The sequence below is a fragment of the Ursus americanus genome, chromosome 6 (assembly GCF_024610735.1).
Source record: "Ursus americanus isolate L20-20 chromosome 6, mUrsAme1.1.p, whole genome shotgun sequence".
Classification (NCBI taxonomy): domain Eukaryota; kingdom Metazoa; phylum Chordata; class Mammalia; order Carnivora; family Ursidae; genus Ursus; species Ursus americanus.
Genome location: NC_142132.1, coordinates 6,427,953 through 6,449,552, shown reverse-complemented (window position 1 = coordinate 6,449,552; position 21,600 = coordinate 6,427,953). Strand labels below are relative to the sequence as shown.

Here is a 21,600-nt window from a genome sequence, read left to right as displayed (position 1 = left end):
CAGCAATGTCCACAAGAGCTAAACTGTGGAAGGAGCCGAGATGCCCTTTAACAGACAAATGGATAAAGAAGATGTGGTCCATATATACAATGGAATATTACTCAGCCATCAGAAAGGACGATTACCCAACATTTGCAACAACATGGATGGGACTGGAGGAGATTATGCTAAGTGAAATAAGCAGAGAAAGACAATTATCATACGATTTCACTCATTTATGGAACATAAGGAATAGCAGGGAGGACCTTAGGAGAAGGAAGGGAAGACTGAAGGGGGTGGAAATCAGAGGGGGAGATGAACAATGAAAACTGGACTCCAGGAAACAATCTGAGGGTTTCATAGGGGAGGGTGGTGGGGGGATGGTGTAGCCCAGTGGTGGGTATTAAGGAAGGCACATGTTGTAATGAGCACTGAGTGTTATATGCAACTAATGAATCCTTGAACACTACATCAAAAACTAATGATGTACTATATGGTGACTAACATAATAATAATAATTGAAAAAAAAAAAAAAGTTCAAGTTCTTGCACTGGTCAGTTTACCTGAACCAGAGCCCAATGCTTTCCTTCTCAGCTTCCTACCTTGTCTGGCTGCTGTTTAATATATAATTTGTAATAAGTATGACTTGAATTCCCTCTTCCACTGAAAATTAGAAGTCTGTAATGGGGGTTAAAGGCTTATCAATGCAACTGGAGGCAACAGGTGGCAACCTGGCTTGGAGGGAGGAGACCAGAAACTAAGATTGTGCCCCATTACCGTATATCACTAAAGAAACGGGCATCTTTCAGAGGTGGGACAGGTTGCGTGGTAAACAGACGCAGTGGGACAGGATGAACACAGGCTAGGTCATGGGTGGCCACAGCCTCTCTCGGACAGAGCACTGGGTAGGGGCTGAGAGGAGCCCGGCTCTGAGGGAATCTACCCATAGGTAGGAAGTGGGGCCGTGCGGGGCAGGCAGATGTCTGGCTATTCATAGGGACGGAGTTGTGGGTGGAATTCCAGTCTTGGATGAATTAAGGCTGATGCTAGAATTCAGTGGAAGGAACAAACTGACTGGAGGGAGGAGGAGGAGGGCCCAGGAGGGCAGCTACTACTTATTCGGCACTGTGGACTAAGCTCCGTGCAGAGCACCCAATAGCTGGAATGTGCCAGAACCAGGATTCCATCCCAGTCTGGCTTCACAGCTCCTGCTCTTCACCGCCAGGCCACAGCAGTCTGTTGCTGGAACTGCCTGCTCTTGCAGCTTGGGTATAGGGAGTGCTGGCCCTGCCGGCCTGCTGTCACGGGTCTCCCTGAGCTGTAGGTCCCAGCACTGTGCCGTGTCCCCCTCCAGGTTAGCTCAGGGCTGGAGTCCAGCTGGGTTGACCATGTTTTCCCAGCATGCCAGGTCTCTGCTGGGGGTGTGTGTGGGCTGAGTTTCTCCCTTCCTGCTTCACCAAAGACAACCCTCTATTCTGATGGAGATACCCTACCGTGGGGCATCCTCGCCCCACCTACCCCCTTCATTCCTTTGCTGAAAAGTCCTCCTGTTTTACTCTGATTATCTTCTGAGTAATCTTCGTTCATTGCATTTGTCATAGTCGGTAACTGGGGGATTTTCCAATTCTTAGCTCACTGCTCCATAGAACTTGAAGCTTCACGAAGGCAGAGGCCATGTCTCTTTGCTCACCATTGTATCCTCGTAGCTTCACACAGTTCCTGACCCCCAGAACATCTTTAATGCTATTTGATGATGGAACAGAAGAGCTCAGAAATATACCTGTGCATATATGGTTAATTAATTTACAGCAAAGGAGTCAAGAATATATAATGGGGATGGTCCCTTCAATAGTATTGGGAAAACAGGACCCATCTCACACCATACATAAAAATCCACTCAAGATGGATTAAAGGCTTGAATGTAAAACCTGAAACCAAGAAAGAAAACATAAGCCCCTAACACCGGCCTTGGCCGCGAGGACTTGAACTTGACACAAACGCAGGAGGAAACAAGTGGGACTGTATCCAAAGAAAACGCTGCGTAGCACTGGAAATGAACAAATGAAAAGGCAACTTGGAGGGTGGGAGAAAATACTTGCAAGTCCAAATTATAAGAAGAACAGATACCACTCCATAGCAAAACAAAACAAAACAACACAAAAAAACGGGCATTGGACCTGAATAGACATTTTCTCAAAGAAAATACGAGCGGCCAATAGGTGCAGGCCTGCCTCAGAGCTACTGTGCGTTTGGTTTCAGACCACTACAGTGGAGCAAACATCGCAATAGGACAAGTCAGAATAACTTGGGGGGTTTCCAGTACATATAAGAGCTATGTTTACACTGTACTGTAGTCTATTAATTGCAATAGCATCATATCTAACCCCCCCAATGTACATTAATTTAAAAATGATGGATAAAAAAAAAAAAAGCCCCCTGACCATCATCCGAACTTTCAGTGAGTCATAATCTTTCTGCTGGTGGAAGGTGTCACCCCAGTGTTTCGGCTGCTGACTAACTGAAGGTTGGGGTGGCCGTGGCCATTTCTGAAAATAAGATGTGACGTTTGCTGCAGTGGTTGACTCTTCTCCCTTTGACACACGAATTCTCAATCACATGCGATGCTGTTTGACAGCACTTTACCCACAGTAGAACTTCTTTCAGCGTCGGAGTCCGGCCTCTCAAACCCTGACGCTGCTTTGTCAGCTAAGTGTATGCGACAGCCTCCATCCTTTGTCAGTTCGAGGTCTTCACAGCATCTTCACCAGTAGATTCCGTGGCAAAAAACTGCTCTCTGCTTGTCCATCCCAAGCATGTCCTCATCTGTTCAAGTTGTGTCGTGAGATCTCATCCATCTCCGTCCGAGCTCTTGGGTGATAAGGTCCATTGTCCGTGAGCAGTGATGTTTTGAAAGGAATCGTTTTTTTCCTGAGCGGTAGGTCTCAAGAGTGGGCCTAAAATATTCAGTAAACCGTGTTGTAAACATATGCTGTCATCCAGGCCTCGTTCCATTTCTAGAGCACGGGAAAGGAGATTTAGCATAACTCTTAGGGGCCCTAAGAGTTTTGGAACAGTTAATGAGCATTGGCTTCAACTTAAAGTCACCACTGCGTTAGCCCTTAACAAGAGCGTCAGCCTGTCCTTCGAAGTCGGGCACTGACATCTCTCTGGCCGTAACAGCCCTAGATGGCAGCATCTTCCCACAGAACGCTGTGTTGTCTACACTGAAAATGTGCTTAGCGTAGCCACCTTCGTTCTCTCAGCCAGATCCTTGGGTAACTCGCTGTAGCAAGAGCCACACCAGCCCTGGCTTCTTCACCTTGGGCTTTGATGTTGCGGAGACGGCTTTTTTCTTAAGGCTTCTCTTCGGCAGCTGCCTGAAGCTGTCAGTCCTCACAGAACTGGAGAAGCAGGGCCTTGCTCTGGCTTTGGCTTTGGCTTAGAGGAATGTTGTGGCTGGTTTGATCTTCTGTCTACTGCTAAAACTTTCCATACGGGCCGTAAGGCTGTTTTGTTTTATTACTCATGTGTTAATTGGAGTAGCACTTGTCCTTTCCTTCGAGAATCTTACCTTTGCATTCACAACTTGGCTGTTAGGCCGAAAGCTAGGCCTCTCGGGTCAATCTTGGCTTTCAACGTGCCTTCCTCACCAAGCTTAATCATTTCATTTTTTGATCTAAAGTGAGAGATGTGTGGCTTTTCTTTCACTGGAACATTTAGACGTCATTGTAAGGTTATTAATTAGCCTAATTTCAATATTATAGGATCTCTGGGACTAGGGAGGACTAAGGAGAATGAGCGCGACGGGATCGGCCAGTGGGGCAGTCAGAACACACACAACAGCAAATTAACCTCCAGTAAGTATGCAGCCTTCTATGGGCGTGCGTGGTGGCCCGAACGCAATCACAGTAGTAATGCCAACGGTCACTGCGCACAGGTTACCAGAACAAATGTAATAATAAAAAGTTTTATACATTGAAAGAATTACTAAAATGTGACATGGAGCATGAAAAAAGCAAATGCTGTTGGAAAAATAACACCGATAGACTAGCTTCAGGCGGGGTTGCCACAAACCTTCAGTTTGGAAAAATAATCACCTCCCCTCACCCCCCTCCCCAAAAAACCCTCAATATCTGCAGAGTGCAATAAAAGGAGATCTGCCTCTACTTGGAAAGGTGCTCAAAGTCCCAACTTATCAGGGGAATGCACATCAAAACCACAGTGAGCCAGCAGCGCACACCCGTGGGGACGGCTGTTGTCAAAGACCAGCGAGACCCTGCCACCGCGAGTGGGTGGAGCGTAGGGAACCGCGTGCGCAGTGGGTGAGGACGTAAACTGGTGTGGCAACTATGGAAAACGGTATGGAGTTCCTCAAATTAAAAACAAAAATACCAGGGCACCTGACTGACTGAGTGGGTGGAGCCTGTGACTCTTGATCTTGAGGTTGTGAGTTTGAGCCCCACGTTGGCGGTAGAATTAAAAAAAAAAAAAAAAAAGTTCTACGATGTGATCCAGCAATCTCACTGTTGCGTACATATACCAGAAGGAAACCAAATCACTCTCTGAAAGAACTCTCTGCACCCCATGTTCAATACAGCATTACAGTAGCCAAGACGTGAAACAACGTAAATGCCCATCAACCAGCTGAGGGGGTGAAGAAAATGTGCTCTATTTTTACACACAATGGAATACTCAGCCATGAGAAAGAAGGAAATCCTGCCGTTTGTGACAACATGAATGGACCTTGAGGGTGTTATGCTAAGTGAAATAAGTCCGAGAAAGACAAATACTCCATGATCCCATGTATAAGTGGAATTTTTTTTTTTAAGATTTTATTTATTTGTCCTGTCCCCGGGCGGGGGTGGGGGGGAGCGAGAGAGAGCACACAAGCAGGGGAAGCAGCAGGCAGAGGGAGAAGGAGAAGGAGAAGCAGACTCTCCACCGAGCAGGAAACCCAATGTGAGACTCAATCCTAGGACCCTGGGATCATGACCTGAGCTGAAGGCAGATGCTTAACCAATTGGGCCACCCAGGCGCCCCTTATAGGCGGAATCTAAAACTAAACTCACAGAAACTGAACAGACTGTTGGTTGCCAGAGGCACGGGGGTTGGGGAAATGGATGAAGGTGGTCAAAAGGTGCAAAGTTTAAGTTATAAGCCCTGGGGATGTGATACACAGCATAATGACTGCAGCGAACACTACCGTGTTGTATATTTGGAAGTTGCGAGGAGAGTAGATCTAAGAAGTTCTTGCAATATGAAACATTAGAACAATGGGAGAGGATGAATGTTAATGATATATTCGTTATACTACTGAAGCTAATGCGTTATGTCCGTTATAGGCCAATGAAACTAGAAAACAATGCAATCTAATGACTGAATCCATGAGACCGCCTTAACTTAACTTTTGTTTCTTCGTTCTTAGTTGTCATGTGGGTTATTAGATCACAGCCCTGTTTTCCGAACTGCATTGAGCATGTGGTAAGAAACTGCAGGCTTGCTGCGAGCTTAAATCCCATTCAGAGGCAGACCTAGGTCTTGTGAGTTCTGAAGCAATTTAGGGAGCCCCCTTGAAGAAAAAGAATGGAAATTAGAGTCTATGTGCTGCCAGAGAAATCACGAACCTAAAATTGGTTAGGAAGGTGTATACTTACTTAGAATGACAGAAAACACAATTAAAAACATAAAAAGCTGCCCAAATAAACAAAAATGCCACCGAAATCTGGAAAGAATAACATTTTTATTAACTGTGATTTTTGTTAGGTTTTTTTCCCCCCATGTGTTCCAGCTGCATGCTATGACACCTTTTGTGTCACAAGTGACCTTAGGATTTTGTGGCCAGAATAGAACGATAATTTAGTCTTTCCATTAAGGTAGCTATGAAACTTCTTACTCTAAAATTTTTAGACTTTTTGCTTAATATTCTTGCTATCACTGCAGTTTTGTTTTATTTTAAACGTAGTGAGGGCCACAGCGGGAGAAAGGTTCAAATCCTCTCTGCGGGGGGTCGCTAGCGCTGGTTGGTTGATGGTAGGTTTTTCCAACTCCAGGAAACCCTGGCGCTTCTTCCTGGAGCATCAGTTTTTAGTGTATACGTTGAAACATTTGTATACTAAAATAAAAACCAGCATATCCTAGAGTAGAATGAAAAATCCATTAATTTTTAAAGCTCAAACACCAGACTTCATAAAGGCTATAATTTTGAGTTAACATCTCAACATTTTAGAATCTAAGATCGTCATCTGGTTTCTATTCTAGTGCTTCCATTTCTGTTTAATGAACTTGGTGATTTTGTACTTTTACTTCATTACTTAAAACCTACTCTAATTGCCATACACCGTAGACGCAGACATTCAGGTTGTAACCAACTGAATTTTCACGAAGTAAACCTACGTGTACATCCAGAACTGGCAGCAAGAAACAGAGCTTGACCCCCAGCCCAGATCTCTGTACAGTCCCTTCCACACACTACCTCTGCTCCACAGCCCTGATTTCTAAGTGTAGCTTAGTTTTGCCTGATTTTTTTTTTTAAGATTTATTTTAAAAAGAGAGACTGTGAGGGAGTGGGTGGGGTAGAAGGGGCAGAGGGAGAGGGAGAGACAGAATCTCAAGCAGAATCCCTGCTGACCGAGAAGCCTGACGTGGGGCTCCATCTCATGACCTTGAGATCATGACCTGAGCCCAAATCAAGAGTTGGATGCTTAACCGACGGAGCCACCCAGGAGCCCCTAGTTTTGCCTGGTTTTGAACTCTAAGTGGAACCATCCAGTCTGTACTTGCTTGGGTCTGGCTTATTGACGCCAACATTCTGACTCATTTGTATTGCTGTGCAGAGTAGCAGATCCTTCACTCTTCTTGCTATTCCCTTGTCTGAATATACCACAACTTATTATGTGTTTCATTGTTGGGCATCTGGATAGTTTTTATATTTTGGCTATGTGAATAAATACTATGATCATTCTAGGACCTGTCTTTTTGGGAACGTGTATATGCATTTGTGTTGTTTATATAACTAAGAGTGGTTGTTGGGTCCTAGGGCATGCATGGGATCGGGTTTGGTCAGACATAGCAGTTGACACACTCACCAACAGTATGACAGTCCTGATTACTCTGCCTCTTCGCTAGCCCTTGGTCTTGCTTTCTGTCTCTTCAATCTTAGATCTCCGGGCACCTGCGTAGTGGTGTTTCGTAATGGTTTCAATCTGCACTGCAACTTTTATGGACAGCTTAGAAAAGATTGTGCTTTGTAACTTGTTTTTGGTGTTGTGTGAATTTGCAGAATTGTCAAATTTGGGCAGACCTCTAAATTTTATTCATGAAACTTATTATTGCAGGAAATTTCCCATACACAGAAGTCTGGGTGAATAAACCATGATACATCCACACAATAGAGTACTATGTGACTATCTTCTTTTAAGAAGAGTGATCTCTATGAACTGATATGGGGTGATTTATTTATTTATTTTTGGCAAATGTTACGATTATCTGCCAGAGTAGCATTATATCATACCTTATAGAAATTGAAGACAAATTATCCTAGTCTCATAAGGTGGCGACTAGAAGATCAACTTGCAAACATCAATTACTACATTTCTCTATACTAATAAATTGTTAGGAAGCATAATTTTAAAATATCATTATTATATAACATTCAAAGGACCCTAGGAATACATCTAACAAAATATGTGAGTCCTGAATGTAGAAACTTACACCACTTCATTGAAAGACATTACTAAGGCTCAAAAGTATAAAGACTTACAGGTAGCTAGACTGAGAATTGTAAATTTATTAATTTCTAATCAAAATGGTGCTGGAGTGGGATGCCTGAGTGGCTCAGTAGGTTAACGGTCTGCCTTCAGCTCAGGTCATGAGGCCAGATCCTGGGATCGAGTCCTGCATAAGGCTCCTTGCTCAGTGGAGAGGCTGCTTCTCCCTCTCCCTCTGCCTGCTGCTTCCCCTGCTTGTGCTCGCTCACTCTCTCTCTCAAATAAAATCTTTAAAAATAAAACAAAATAGTGCTGGGGCAATTGTATCAATATGGGAGGGGGAATCCTATGAAATTGGGTTGCTATTGAGATAGCAATGTATGTAAAATCAGTGCCAAATGAATTGTTTAAATGTAAAAGGTAAATCTTTAAAACACTTGGAAGAATTTATAGGAAAGTACATTTCTAAGCTTGGAATAGAAAATAACTTGTTTCTTCACTTTATGATCTACTTTTATGAAAAAAGACAAAATCTTGCAGAAATTCCACAATTGCAACATCAAAGGATTAGCCTCCAGAATATGTAATGAATTTCTACAAATGCATTAGATATAAACAACCAATGGAAAAATAAGCAATGTATAGAAAATGAACATTTTGCAGCAGAGGGAATATTTTTGGCAAATAAAATCTCATGAAGGCAGTTAATCTCTTCGGTAAATAAGGAAATAAAAATTAAAACCACAGTGAAATACCATTTTGCATCTACAGGATTGATGATAAGTATGATAATGCATTGGATAGATTAGGGATCAACAGTTTTTATACTTCTGGTAAGAGCAAAAATTGGTATCATTAGATTGAGAAACGATGTGGCATTATATAAAGGGTGAACATTTGTATACCTACAGCTAAGTAGACTTTATTCCAACTTCTAAACTCCAGAGAAGCTTTTGTGTGTGAATACCAGGAGACCAAGAATGTTCATAGCTGGACGGTTTACAGTAGCAAAAACCTGGAAAAAAACCATGTGTCCATTGTCAGAATGGCTGAATAAATTATGGCCTGTTCACCTGATAGAGTATAATACAGCAGTGAAAAGCTATTCACGACTTGATAAATGATAGTAACAAAATTTCATGAAAAATCAAGATCTCAGAAGATAATAGAGTTTAATATCCTTCTATAAAGTTAATATACCAGCAAAACTAAACAATAAGTAGGGACTCATACATACAACGTTAAGCCACTTTTACAAATCACAGGAATGACAAACACAAACTGGTGGTGTTGTCTCTGGAGGATTAACAGCATGAGGATGGCACCCACGTCTAGGCTCTGGTCTTCATCCTCTTCTAGGTCTTTAGCTAATGTCTGCTTTGCAGACTTGACGATTATGTTTATATACTTTACATACTCTAGTGATATCAAGTGTCATAATGAAAATGATAAAATTACTAAGAAGTAGCCTGTATTCATTTCGTTTATATATACTGTTTATACCGTATATACAACATACACAATATAGATATATACACAATAACCAATTAGATATAATACAGGAAGGGAACTTCCTACATGGCATTCTAGGAATAAATCTCACAGGAAATCTGCAGGATCTATACAAAGACAATTTTGAAAGTCTACTGAGAGCCATAAAAGGAGACTTGAAAGTAGAAAGACCTATTTTTATCCTAGGAAACTTACTTCATAAAGATGTCAATTCTCCTCGAGTCTATAAGTTTAACATTTTATTAAATTTCTGAAGGTTTTTTTCAGCCTAGATAATTGTAGAATTCATATATGGAAAATATGTGGGTACATGCAAAGAAATCATGAAACGAAAATAAAAGTGACTAGAACCTAGAAAGCTTTAGTAAACCTGCCTGGTACAGGTAGGTGAATGGACATAAAGGCCAATGAGGGAAACAAAAGTACAGAAATAGACCCTTTATTAAAGAGACAATTCATATGTGATCAAGATAACATTTCAAATCAGGGGTGAACTTGGGATTTCTCAGTACGTGTTGGGAGAAACAGCCATATTTTAAAACCTAATTTCCGAAGGATCGAAGATTTAAGTGTTGAAAAAGTAAATCTAGAAAAAAGAAAATATTTCAAAATAACCTTGGAGTGGGGAAGATCTTTCGAAGCATGACTCAAACTGTTGAAGCCGTAGAAGATGAAGCTGTATGAGGAGGAGGAATATGAAAGTAAAAATGTGATGGTGGAAGAATGTTCGTTCATTTTAAAAATAACGTCTTTACTATGTAAAGAATTCTACAATTAATAAGACCAACTATACAATAGTACAATAGGCAGAAGTTTCAAACAGACATTTCACATGTTTTCTAAAAGCAAATGAAAATGGGTTTTAAATATCAAGAAAAAGTTCAATCTTAAAAGTTCAATCTTAGAGAAATGTTAATTAAAACGACAAGAACGCAAACATTAGCAAATGAACAACTCAGTTAAATAATGGGCAGAAGATCTGACCAGACTCCTCACCGAAGAAGATACTCAGATGGAGAATAAGCATGTGAAGAGATGCTCAAGGTCTAGGATGTTAGGCAACTGCATATTAAAATAAAAAATAAATGAAAACAAACCACTTCATACCCTTAGAATGATGAAAATCCAAAACCCCAATGATACCAAGTGCTGGTAAGAGTGTGGAGCAGAGAAACTCTCGTTCATTACTGGTGGGAAAGAAAAATGGTGTAGCTACTTTGGAAGACGTTTTGGCAGTTTCTTATGTAATTAAACATGCTCTTACACAGTCCAGCAGCCACACTCCTTCGTACTTAAAGGAGTCGAGAACTTAGGGCTACAGACAAATCTGCTCATGGATGTTTATGGCAGTTTTGTTTATAATTGCTAGATTTGGAGGCAGGGGGATGTCCTCCAGTAACAGAATGGGTAAATAAGCTGTGGCATATCCGGACTATGGGATATTACTCGGCACTAAAAAGAAATGAGCTACTAAGCCATGAAAAGACATGGAGCAAACTTAAGAGCATGGTACTAAGTGGAAGAAGCCAATCGGAGAAGGCAAAGCTACGGAGACTGGTTGCCAGGGGGCTCGGGGGAAGGAGGGATGAGGAGGCAGAGCACAGAGGATTTTTAGGGCCGTAAAACCAGTAAATCTGCTCTGTGTGCTACTGTAACGGTGGAAACACATCATTACACATTTGTTCAAATCCACAGAATGTGCAGTGTCGAGAGTGAGTCCTCATGTAAACTATGGCTCTGGTGATGATAGATCAATGCAGGCCCACCAGTTAGAACAAATGTACCCCTGGCACGGGGTGTTAATATGGGGAAGGTTGTGCATGTGCGGGGTCCGGGGTGCGTGGGAACTCTGTACTTCCTGCTCAGTTTTGCTGTGAACTTAAAAGTGTTCTAAAAAACTAGCGTATTTTAAAAATGGCAAAGAGATACCATTTCATAATCATCTAAATATTTGACACACTGTATTCTTGAGGGTGGGGGAGTAGGCATGATTTTTGCTGGGGCATGGAAGGGGCATATCTTCTTAATCCAACTTAATAATAATAATAGTCTGACTTAGCTATTATACTTCTAGGAATTTATCCTACAGATACATTCTTATGTGAGTGAAAATGTCTACGAACCCAGGATATACATTGCATCATTATTTATAATAGGTAAAAGACTGGAAATATTCTAAATGTCCTAAAAAGGGAATGGGTTAAATATAGTACATTCATAAAATCGCATACTTGTAGGTATCAGAAGGAAAAGTACAAGATAATTCAGTCTTTGCATTAAAAACAATGTTTGGCAGAGTGTTAGCTCTGCAACTCGTTATTGGTAATGTCAGTTACTTTTTTTTTTAGATTTTTGCTATCAAATTTGCTGTGATTTCCATTAGGTTTCTTTCTTGTATAGTCCACATTTTCATGGACCAGGGTAATCATAAATACTCAGTGTTAAACAGTTTGTCATTGAGGTCTTCGTAATAGTAGCAATTATGAGTTTCATTTATCTTTAAATTATTTTTAATGAGCATTCAGCAAAATATTGAGTATTTTCCTAATGTTCATATGATCCACTTTCTTCATTAATTGGGTTGTCAGAAATCTAGAGCCTGTTCACTTTATTTGAAATTGATTCCTACCATTTAATTACTACTTTTATTGAGATCTGAAAATTTTCCTCTTACCATTGGCTTCCTGATGTCAGAATAATTTCTATTAAATTCATTGCTCCTTTTTAATCACTTGTTTTATATTCCAATAATTTTATACTTCTGTATTTAATAGATTGAATCCTTCCTATATGTCCAAATCTGAAATTTTTCAGTGAACTCGTCTAAAAGGATTTTTTCCGAATTGTAGTTAAGATGGCATAGTCAACATTTCTTAATTTTTAAAGCATTAAAATATTTATTTATTTATTTATTAAAAGATTTTCTTTATTTATTTGACAGAGACAGCCAGCAAGAGAGGGAACACAAGCAGGGGGAGTGGGAGAGGAAGAGGTAGGCTCATAGCAGAGGACCCTGATGTGGGGCTCGATCCCAGAGCACCAGGATCACGCCCTGAGCCGAAGGCAGACGCTTAACGACTGCGCCACCCAGGCGCCCCTAAAGCATTAAAATATTTAAAAATAATCCACGTATCATAAAGTATGCCTTCTAAAAAATTGTACAATCCAGTGTTTTTTAGTGGTGATACTCCACTTTAAGAACATACTATCTAATTTCACTTATCACTCCCCAACGACCCCCCATCCCCATCAGCAGTCACTCCCATTGTTCCCAAGCCTCTGGCACCCACAACCTACTTTCTGTCTCTACGGATTTGCCTATTCTGGACAACTCCTATCAACAGAATTCTACAATATGTGGCTTTTTGTGCAACCTTTATTAGCTTTTTGAATAAACTTGTGTCTTATGTTCCAAGTTTTGCTTGTCATAGGAAACATATTTCAGAGCAGTTCAAATTGTCATTGTACTTCAAAATGTTGTGCTTCGGGGCGGCTGGCTCAGTTGGTGGAGTATGCAAGTCTTGATCTTGGGGTCGTGAGTTTGAGCCCCACATTGGGCATAGAGCCTACTTTAAAAAAAAAGTTATAAAATGTTGTGCTGTAAGTTCTCACTGATTTGTTTGTAATGGGCAAACTATTTCACTATCCTTAGACTCTTAAAAAAAATCAATTTGGCATGGGTGTTTTTAAAAAAATATTTACTTGAGAGAGAAGGAGAGAGGGAAAAAGCACACACAGAGGGAAAGGGAGAAGCAGACTTCCTGCAGAGCAGGGAGCCCAATGTGGGGTTCAATCCCAGGACCCTGGGATCATGACCTGAGCCAAAGGCAAATGCTTAACTGACTGAGCCACCCAGATGCCCCTGGCATGTGTTTAAAATACTATATCTAATACAAGAAAGAATAACTGTTGCAAAATCCCGAAGTAGTCTGCAACTTCAGGAATTGGGAGGAGCTCGTCTTGTGATTTAGGGATGAGTTGCGTCCAGAATGTGTTTTAACTGCTTACTAATGTTTTCAAAGAGTGCCTGAAACTTTGTCATCTCTCCTAACAGTGTCTTCGTTGACCGATTGCAAATGGGCAGGGTGGGTTATGGTCGTCCAAAACTTCATTCGTTCTGTGGAATTGCCAAAACTCCATTTGAATGATTCTTGTGTGTGCCTTAATTGCAGATGAATTTTGGCAAAAAGTTAAAAATTGGTTTCCTGCATACCCAAGTGTGTTTTTTTGTTTGTTTTTTGTTTTATCTTAGAGTTGCACACATCACATCCGAAGCAATTCAGTAGAGCAAAATCTGAAACAGTAGAGGCTGTTTTGATTTCTCACTTCATTTTGCTCAAGTTTTCCCTTAGTTTGATTAATTTTTACTGAGTTGTTTTGGATAAGTAAGTCAATGCTGTCTTTTCATTTTGACAGTTTTCCAAGCACTCATGTAGAAAGGGATCAAATCTAGAAGTTAGTCTGATGATTTTCTGACGTTCTGAAGAACATTGCTTTTTATCGTCTGATGGGTAATCCTTTCACTTAACAATTTAAAGCCTTCGACCACTCCTTTTAGTACTTCAAAATAATATTGTATGCTGTTTCTTGTCTGTTCTTCAGGCCAGGGTAAAGTACATTTTAATTTATGTGTCATCCAAGTAAACATAGCCTTTTTTGTTCTGTGACACCTGATTTCTGAGAGTTCTTAATATATTTAATTCTGCCTGAAAACTTACATGGTATCGGTAATGTGTGTCTTGTTAAAGACGTTTAATATTGATTAAAAAAAAATCCCCACAACCCCAATATGTGTATTCATCAGTTGTGGAACAGACTAGCCAAAATCTTATAACAATTTCATATTTAATTGTGTTTTATAATACCTGTTTGAGAAGCATTTTAACAGATTCTCATTTTGGTTCTCTGTGAATCGAGATCACGATTTTGCAGGTGAAAAACTCGCGCACACAGTGTGTAACAGACCAGGATGAGTGTTCACGCTACTTAAGAAAATCAACACATTCGTTAAAAGGAGGCTGGGCTGACAAATTGTTTTCTCTTTGGAAATTATTTTGTGTTTGATTCTCGTAATCTTATTCTCTTGTCATTTTTATTATCCGTGTCTTCTTGACTATTATGATTCTTTTTGAAGTGGTTCTGCATACCATTTCAACCATGAGAGTTTTTAATTTCATTGTTAACTGCGAGAGTTGTTTCCCGCCCCCCACCCCAACATTTTGAAGGTCCTGCCAATTTATTCTTTCAGTTTCCTCTTTAGTTTCCAGTAGGGTCCTTACTTTCCAGTATATTTGAGTTTTGGAATGATCAATAATTGTAGAAAATAGAAAATTTATCTGAAATTAAGGCAAACACAAGAGCCATTTGAATGCATTTAAAAATTGCCACTGTGTTTGATCGAACCCCATAATTGTGTAATTAAATTATTCTCAGGCTACGCATAATGAATTATTGATGGGCTCTGTGTAGGAGTTTTTCACTGGAACATTTGTTTCTTCAGGCTACTTGGCTGTGTTGGCGGCAATTCTGCATGCTGTTTTATCTGGAACTGTCAGACTTTCTGAGGATGGGACGCCTTGGCTAAGTTAAGGCGTGCCTGGAACGCGGAAATCACGCGGACTCCTGATCAGTTACATTTGCTGTTTGAAGTAAGGCTTTGTGTCTGTGTCCTACAAACCAAGAGTTTTGACATCGTATTTCATGCGACTTACTGCAAAAGGAGAAAAGGAGGGTATGTTTCTAATTGCATATGCTGCCTATTGAGTATAATTCTGACAGGTGAAAACTTCCGTTTTAATTCGTTATCAATGAGATCCCCATCCTCTGCTTCAGATTTTAAATATTTGATGGTTGGGACAATTTTCAACAGACTAGCTTCTGGCTCTCTGCATCTCACTGTCTCTCCCTGAAGGGCATGTTCGTGGGGCAGTAGATCCGCTCACTCTGAACCTGTGTGATGGGGAGTGAGCCCAGGAGGTAGTGGGAGCATCCTGGGAAGCCTCTGTTTCCAGAAGGAGCGCTTAGGAGTACCTCAGTGATACACACAAGTGACTTCGAGCTGCATCAATACCTTACCAAGGCAAATGTGTTTCTAACTCAATGCCCCTTTGATTGTAGGAATACCCGTGGAGGGTGATGGCCCTGCGGGATGACGGGCAGCTTTTCCTGCACAGAGATGTCTCTAGAAAAAGCTGGGTTCTTCTCCTCTTAGCTGCCGATTCCAGGGCACAGCTTACTGTCTATTTCTAAGGTGGTTCTCAGGCTTGGGTGTGTACTGGAATCACCGGGAAGTGCGTACAAACACTGAATGAGGCTGAGCCCCAGCCTCAAAAGTTTCTGATGTAGTCGGTCCTGGTCAGAGCTGAGAATTTGCATTTCTGACAAGTTCCCAGTGATGAGCTGGGAACCACACTTTGAGAACCACTTGGCCAGTGGCCGCCAGAGCTCGCTGTCCCAGGAGGGCTGCTAAGTCCCGCCTCTGCCAGCGCAGGCTCAGGGTTTGCCTCAGGCTCTGGGCTGAGGTGGAATCTCCAAGAGGCCCCTGGACCCAGGGGACTGGTCTGGGCTGAGCTGGTCTAGTGATCTGCAAACTGCTCTCCATGCCTCTTAAGTGGAAAGGAGCTGCCTCGGGGCACCCTCTGCGGTCTGGGAGGCTGTGTGGACGGTCTTCAGATCCCTCATTGCCTGCTCTTTTCCGCCAGCTCAGCTTTGTTCTTATGTCCAGGGTATTGGGACCATACAGATGAATGTGTTTGAAGAATGGGTTCCACTGCAGGGAAAGAGATCTATGGTAACGACCTGGATTCTGGGCTCTGGAAGAGGAGCAGCCTTGTTGAAGTTCTAGATTTCCTTGGAGGTCCACATCCCAGGGAGCCTGTGGGCCCGGATGCCTCTTGGTTGCTGATTTGTATGTGCTTTTCTATTTCATGGGGAGTCGCACCTCCAGACCCAACGCAGCTTTGTGGTTAAGAACGCGAGTCAGGCAGAGGAGAGTTCAGCCCCTCCTGTCGGGTGACCCCTACCTCTGGGAGGTCTCTGTGTTCGAGTCTCACTTTGGGGTGAGGATTCTGTCGTCCTCCACGGGTGTTGGCGAGCCTGAATGAGGTGGTCCCTCTGTAGCAGTCAGCACAGCATCCGGCACAATGTCCTCGCTCACGTAAATACGAGGATTGCCATGATGGTTTTGCTATGTGGTGAACGCGTAAGATTGTTCTCCTAGAATCAAATGATTCCAAATGAAATCAATATGGATTCGATATCACAGAAGAATTTCAGTAGTTAATGGCCCCCCCCCATATCGGGCAAAGTGGATTTTCAGTTAAAAAAAAATAGGAAAACTAATTAATAGAGCATTTATTTAAAAATAAAAAATAGTTTCAAAGGAACACTTGCCTAAAATTATAACATCAGCAGAAATCACTGGTACTTTTTGTCCATTGCTTTGCTTGACAAAGAATTTCTGTGAAACACTTTTTATACTCCTATTTGATGTAAGTATCTTATTTTTTTTAAAGATTTATTTATTTTAGAGACATTGTGTGAATGGGGGGAGGGGCAGAGGGAGAGAATCTTCAACTGGACTCCCTTCTGAGTGCGGAACCCAACCCAGGGCTCGATCTCATCCCCCATGAGATCATGACCTGAGCTGAAACAAGAGCCACCCGAGCACCCCTAAGTATCTTAGTTTTTAAATTATGTTATAATAAAAACTCAGTTACGTGCTTCATCTCAAGTGACTATTTAGCTCCCCAACAAAACCAGGTTCCTTCCAAGTAAGAAAGAATGTGTGCTCTACAGCAATGCCAAGGCAGGCAGGTAGGGGCGCGGCAATCACTCAAGGAATGTTCAAGGAATTTAAGATTTTCAAAGTTTTTTATTTCAATGAACTATGATCACTAATCCTGGCTATGGCAGAATGCTGTGTGAGGCCATGTTCTTATTTCTTCACATTTTAAAGTTCAAATCAGGGGGAAAATGGAGATCTTAAGAAACTTGTGCAACACTTTGGCTACAAGGTGTTTGGTTTACCTACCAAGGATGCAAATATTTCATGCATGACGCAGAATATCAGCTCTTGAAGCGAAACCAGTACTTCTTTTTGGAATGAAGGGGGGACGACAGCCAGGAGGAGGATTGCAAATATTTGAAAGGGGATTCAAAGTGACATTTTATTGAGGATTTCACTCTAGAAAAGCAAAAAAAGTCAAGGGCTCTCTCAAAGATTGTACAGAAAATAAAATTTATTGGCGCTATCCCTTGCCTGCCTGCTCTACCATTAAGCCCCCATATATAATGCAAGTTATTCAAGCATAGAAAATGGGAAGGCACAGCAGATTTACTGCCATGTATGAGCATGAGTAATCTTTGCTTTTATTGCTTTCCCACTTCAAGGTGAAATTTTTTGCTTTTGACCAAAGGCGTTCGTTGGGTTTGCAGAAAATACAGCACAGGTACATGGGATAGAATATATTTATTATATGTGCTTGTAGGGGTATAAAGTGATTATGGTTCAAAGCTTCAAAGTTATGGTTAGGCACTTTAAATAAACTTAAAGTGAAAATTTAATAATTACAAGAGTTAAATAATCATCTGTAGGTATGTTCATTTAGCAATTCTAATGGCCAAGAAGGGACTTGCTCAATTTCCTTAACATAAAGTAGAGGGAAGATAGTAAACAGTTAAAAAGGAGAAATGGTAACTCATTATGAATTTGTATACCTGGGTGGTCTAGCACTCATCAAAGTCTTTACTATTGCACCCTTGACATGATGCGTGAGAGTGCTGTGACCGTGCACTTGTCCCCCCGTCCTCTGTGCTATCGGGAGATGTTTCTTCTTCTAGTAACCTCATGATACATTCTTGTTTACTTTAGGCAGATGATCTATTTACCCACGTATGTGCTGTTTTTAGCACTCTGTATTCCTTTGTGTAGGTCTGGATTTTCATCGCCTAGGGTTTTTCTTCTACCTAAGAAATTTCCTTTAACATTTTATATAGTTCAGGTTGCTGGTGATGAATTCTTTCAGCTTTTGTGTGTCTAAAATAGCCTTTATTTTGCTTTTATTTTTTTTTAAAAGCGCTTGCCCACTGGGTAAAGTGTTTAGGTAGACCCTTTTTCCCTGGGTTCTTTAAAGATGTTTCTATATTGTGTTTGCTTACATAATTTCGGAAGCAAAGTCCACTGTTTTCTTTGTCCTTCTGGTTCCCCCAGCCCCCACCTAGGGCTGCTTTCAAGATTTTTCACAGAATTTCAACAATTACGTTAAAATCTACTTGGCATGGTTTTTTTTAAAGTTTATTCTGCTAGGGGTTCTTAAAGTTCTGAATCTGCAAGTTTATACTTTGTATCAAATTTGCGAAATTTTTGGCTATTATTTCTTCGAACAATTTTCTGCCTTCTTCCCCCCCCCGCTTGAACTGCAGTTGCATGTAAGTCTGCTTCATATTTTCCTGCAGTTCACCGATGCTCTCTTAATTCTCAAGTTTTTTTTTCTCTCTGTGCTTCATTGTCCCATTTAAAAAAAAAATTTTTTTTTTAATGTAAGTAATCTCTACACCCAATGTGGGGCTCGAACTCACGACCCCAAGATCAAGATCACATGCTCTTCCAACGGAGCCAGCCAGGTGCCACCATTTTACCATTTTTTAAAACTGCTATGTCTCCTAATTTATTGACATTTTTCTGCCATGTACAAACTGCTATCAATTCTATTCAGTTTATTTTTCATTTCCTATTTTCTGGACCTTTCAAACAGGTCCAATTAGACATTTTTTATGTCTTCTGTCCTCCTCATGCTGGTGTTTATCTTCTTGAACACCTTGAGCATACGTTTACTAGGTTAACGTGCTTGTCTATGAATTTATCATCTATGGCATTTCTGAGTTCATTCCTATTGATTGATTTTTCCCCCTCACTATAGGTAATATTTTCTGCTTCATATTGGTGATGCTTTCTTTTTCTAAGAAGTTTTTCTTTTTATAATAGTTTAAGATTTACCAAAAAATCACTAAGAGAGTACATGGTTTCTCTATAACCCACACCCAGTTTCTGCTGCTAACTAAAGTCTACACTTTATATTTCCTCAGTTTTTACCAAATGCCTTTCTTTTTTCTTCCATGATTCTATCCAGAATACCCTGTTATATTTAGTTGTCGGGTCTCCTTATGCCTCTTGGAGGTGGCCGTTTTCCCAGACTTGTCTTGTTTCGATGACCTTGGCAATTTTGAGAAAGACCGGTTCAGGTGTTCTGTAGAATGCCTCTCAGAGGGATTTCTCTGATGTTTTTCTCAAGATTAGGTTGAGTTCATGGGTTTTTTGGCAAAAGACCACAGAGGTAAATGATTGATAATTTTAACCACCTGGGTGGGACAGTTTGTCACATTTCTCCATTCAAAGTCCCTTTCCCCCTCCTGGTCCCGCTGAACTCAATGTGTAGCCCACGCTGGAGGAGAGAGAAGCTGTTCTACCCCCTTGAGGGCAGATCAACCACATACACTATCTGAAGTCCTCCTGCATGGGACATGGGAGATTCGTTGCTGCTTTCACATTTGTTCATTCATTCATTCAAATCAGTGTGGACTCATGGATATATACCTTATACTTTGGGGGTATAGTCCAATACTAACTTCATTTTGTTGCTCCAATGTTCCAGCTCGAGTCATTGGGAGTTTTTCAGTTGGTGCCTTTGTCTCTTGGGTACTGTGGGCTTTACTTATTTATTTATTTTTTAAAAGATTTTATTTATTTATTCGACAGAGATAGAGACAGCCAGCGAGAGAGGGAACACAAGCAGGGGGAGTGGGAGAGGAAGAAGCAGGCTCATAGCGGAGGAGCCTGATGTGGGGCTCGATCCCAGAACACCGGGATCACGCCCTAAGCCGAAGGCAGATGCTTAACTGCTGCGCCACCCAGGCGCCCCTATTTTTTTAACTATAACTTTCTGGCACTAGAAGATGCTGCAGACTCATCTTGTATGCTTCCTGCCCCATTTCTAGAATCAGCCTTTTCTCTAAGGGCTGGCTTTCTTCTTAACTGAAGAATGACTTTAGAAACCGAGGTCTGGGGGCTGACTCTGCTTGTCGCTATTTATTGGGCTATCAATGCTTTTAGGACTTCTCAGGTGACAGAGCAAAGAGACACGGGAGTGTGGACACACATGTAAATATATGTGTCTGTAAGGTAAGCTACACGTGAGTTCATACTGATGTCTCCAACTGTCATTTAACACGTGGGTCATTCTAGCTGCTTCTCCTTGCTTATCTGTGAAGTCCCCCTCCAACGGGGACATACTTGGTTCTCACCTTCTGCTATTCATTTACTTAATTGTTCAGCCCCAGCAGCCACGCACAACAAGTAACAACTGTTAACCTGTACTCCCGTGGGAAACGGTGTTATCAGCTGGAGAGAGTGCTTGTGGGTGGTTTTCCCTTGATTTGAGTCTCAGCATAGTTCAAAGTTACCGAGGGTGGCATCCTTTCCCCTACCAGCATCAATGAGGTGGTTTCATACCTTTGTGCGTTCCGCCTTGGGATTCCCCAACCACCTAAATAATTTTAAAAAGTTGTACACGTTAAGCTTCACTGCTTGTGCTGTGAAGTTCCATGGTTTTTGACAAATGCATAGTATCACGTATCCGCCTTTAGAGATCTGTAAAGAATAGTTTCACTATCCTAAAAATCTTTTGCGTTTCACCTGTTCATCCCTCCTTCCCTACCCTGAAGCCTCTGGCAACGACTGATTTTCTTCTCTCCACAGTTTTGCCTTTGCTACATAGCCTATAATTGGAATGGTATGGATGTCTCCTTTTTGAACTGACTTCTTTCACTTAGCAGTACACACGTAAGATCCTTCTCGTGGCTTGCCGGGTCGTTTCTTTCATTGCCGAATAACATTCCGCTGTTGGGATGCACCATAGGGCCTCTGTCCCTTCACCTCCTGAAGGACCTGTTGCTTCCCGTTGGGGACAACGATGAATATAACTGTCGTATAAACATTGTCACACGAGTTTTTGTGTTGACGTAAGTTTTCAAATCAACTGGGTGATTACTTGGGCTCTTGATTGGTGTGTCATAGGATTAAGACCATGTTCAATTTTGTAACAAAACAAAAGCCAACCGAACAAAAACCCTGCCAAGTTGTCTTCCAAAGCGCCTGGACCAACAGCCGTGAGCGAGAGTTCCTGTAGCTCGGCGTCTCGGCTAGCATTTGGTACCGTCGGGTTTGGGGATATCATCTATTCTTATAGGTGTAGGTGGCATCCTGCTGTTTTAATTTGCAAGTCCCTATTGGTGTGTGATGTTGCGCGTCTTTTCATATGCTTACTTGCCATCTGTGTGTCACTTTGGCGAGGTATCGATTTAGATCTTTTGCCAATTTCTTCATTGTTTTCTTAACGTTGAATTT

At 41.4% G+C, this 21,600-nt stretch overlaps 1 protein-coding gene across 9 annotated transcripts in view; it reads left to right on the top strand.

Moving 5' to 3' along the window:
• The window catches only part of FANK1 (fibronectin type III and ankyrin repeat domains 1), a 112,766-nt gene that overhangs the window by 33,115 nt on the left and 58,051 nt on the right, over positions 1–21,600 (top strand). For 6 of the 9 annotated variants that reach the window (XM_087862575.1, XM_087862574.1, XM_045809524.2 and 3 more), the window contains exon 2: positions 14,698–14,928. The exons of the other annotated variants lie outside the window; for them this stretch is intronic. In XM_087862575.1, coding sequence (XP_087718701.1) covers positions 14,898–14,928 — 31 coding nt within the window. In that variant the 5' untranslated portion in view covers positions 14,698–14,897. The remainder of the gene's footprint in view (positions 1–14,697; positions 14,929–21,600) is intronic. 9 annotated transcript variants of the gene reach the window in all.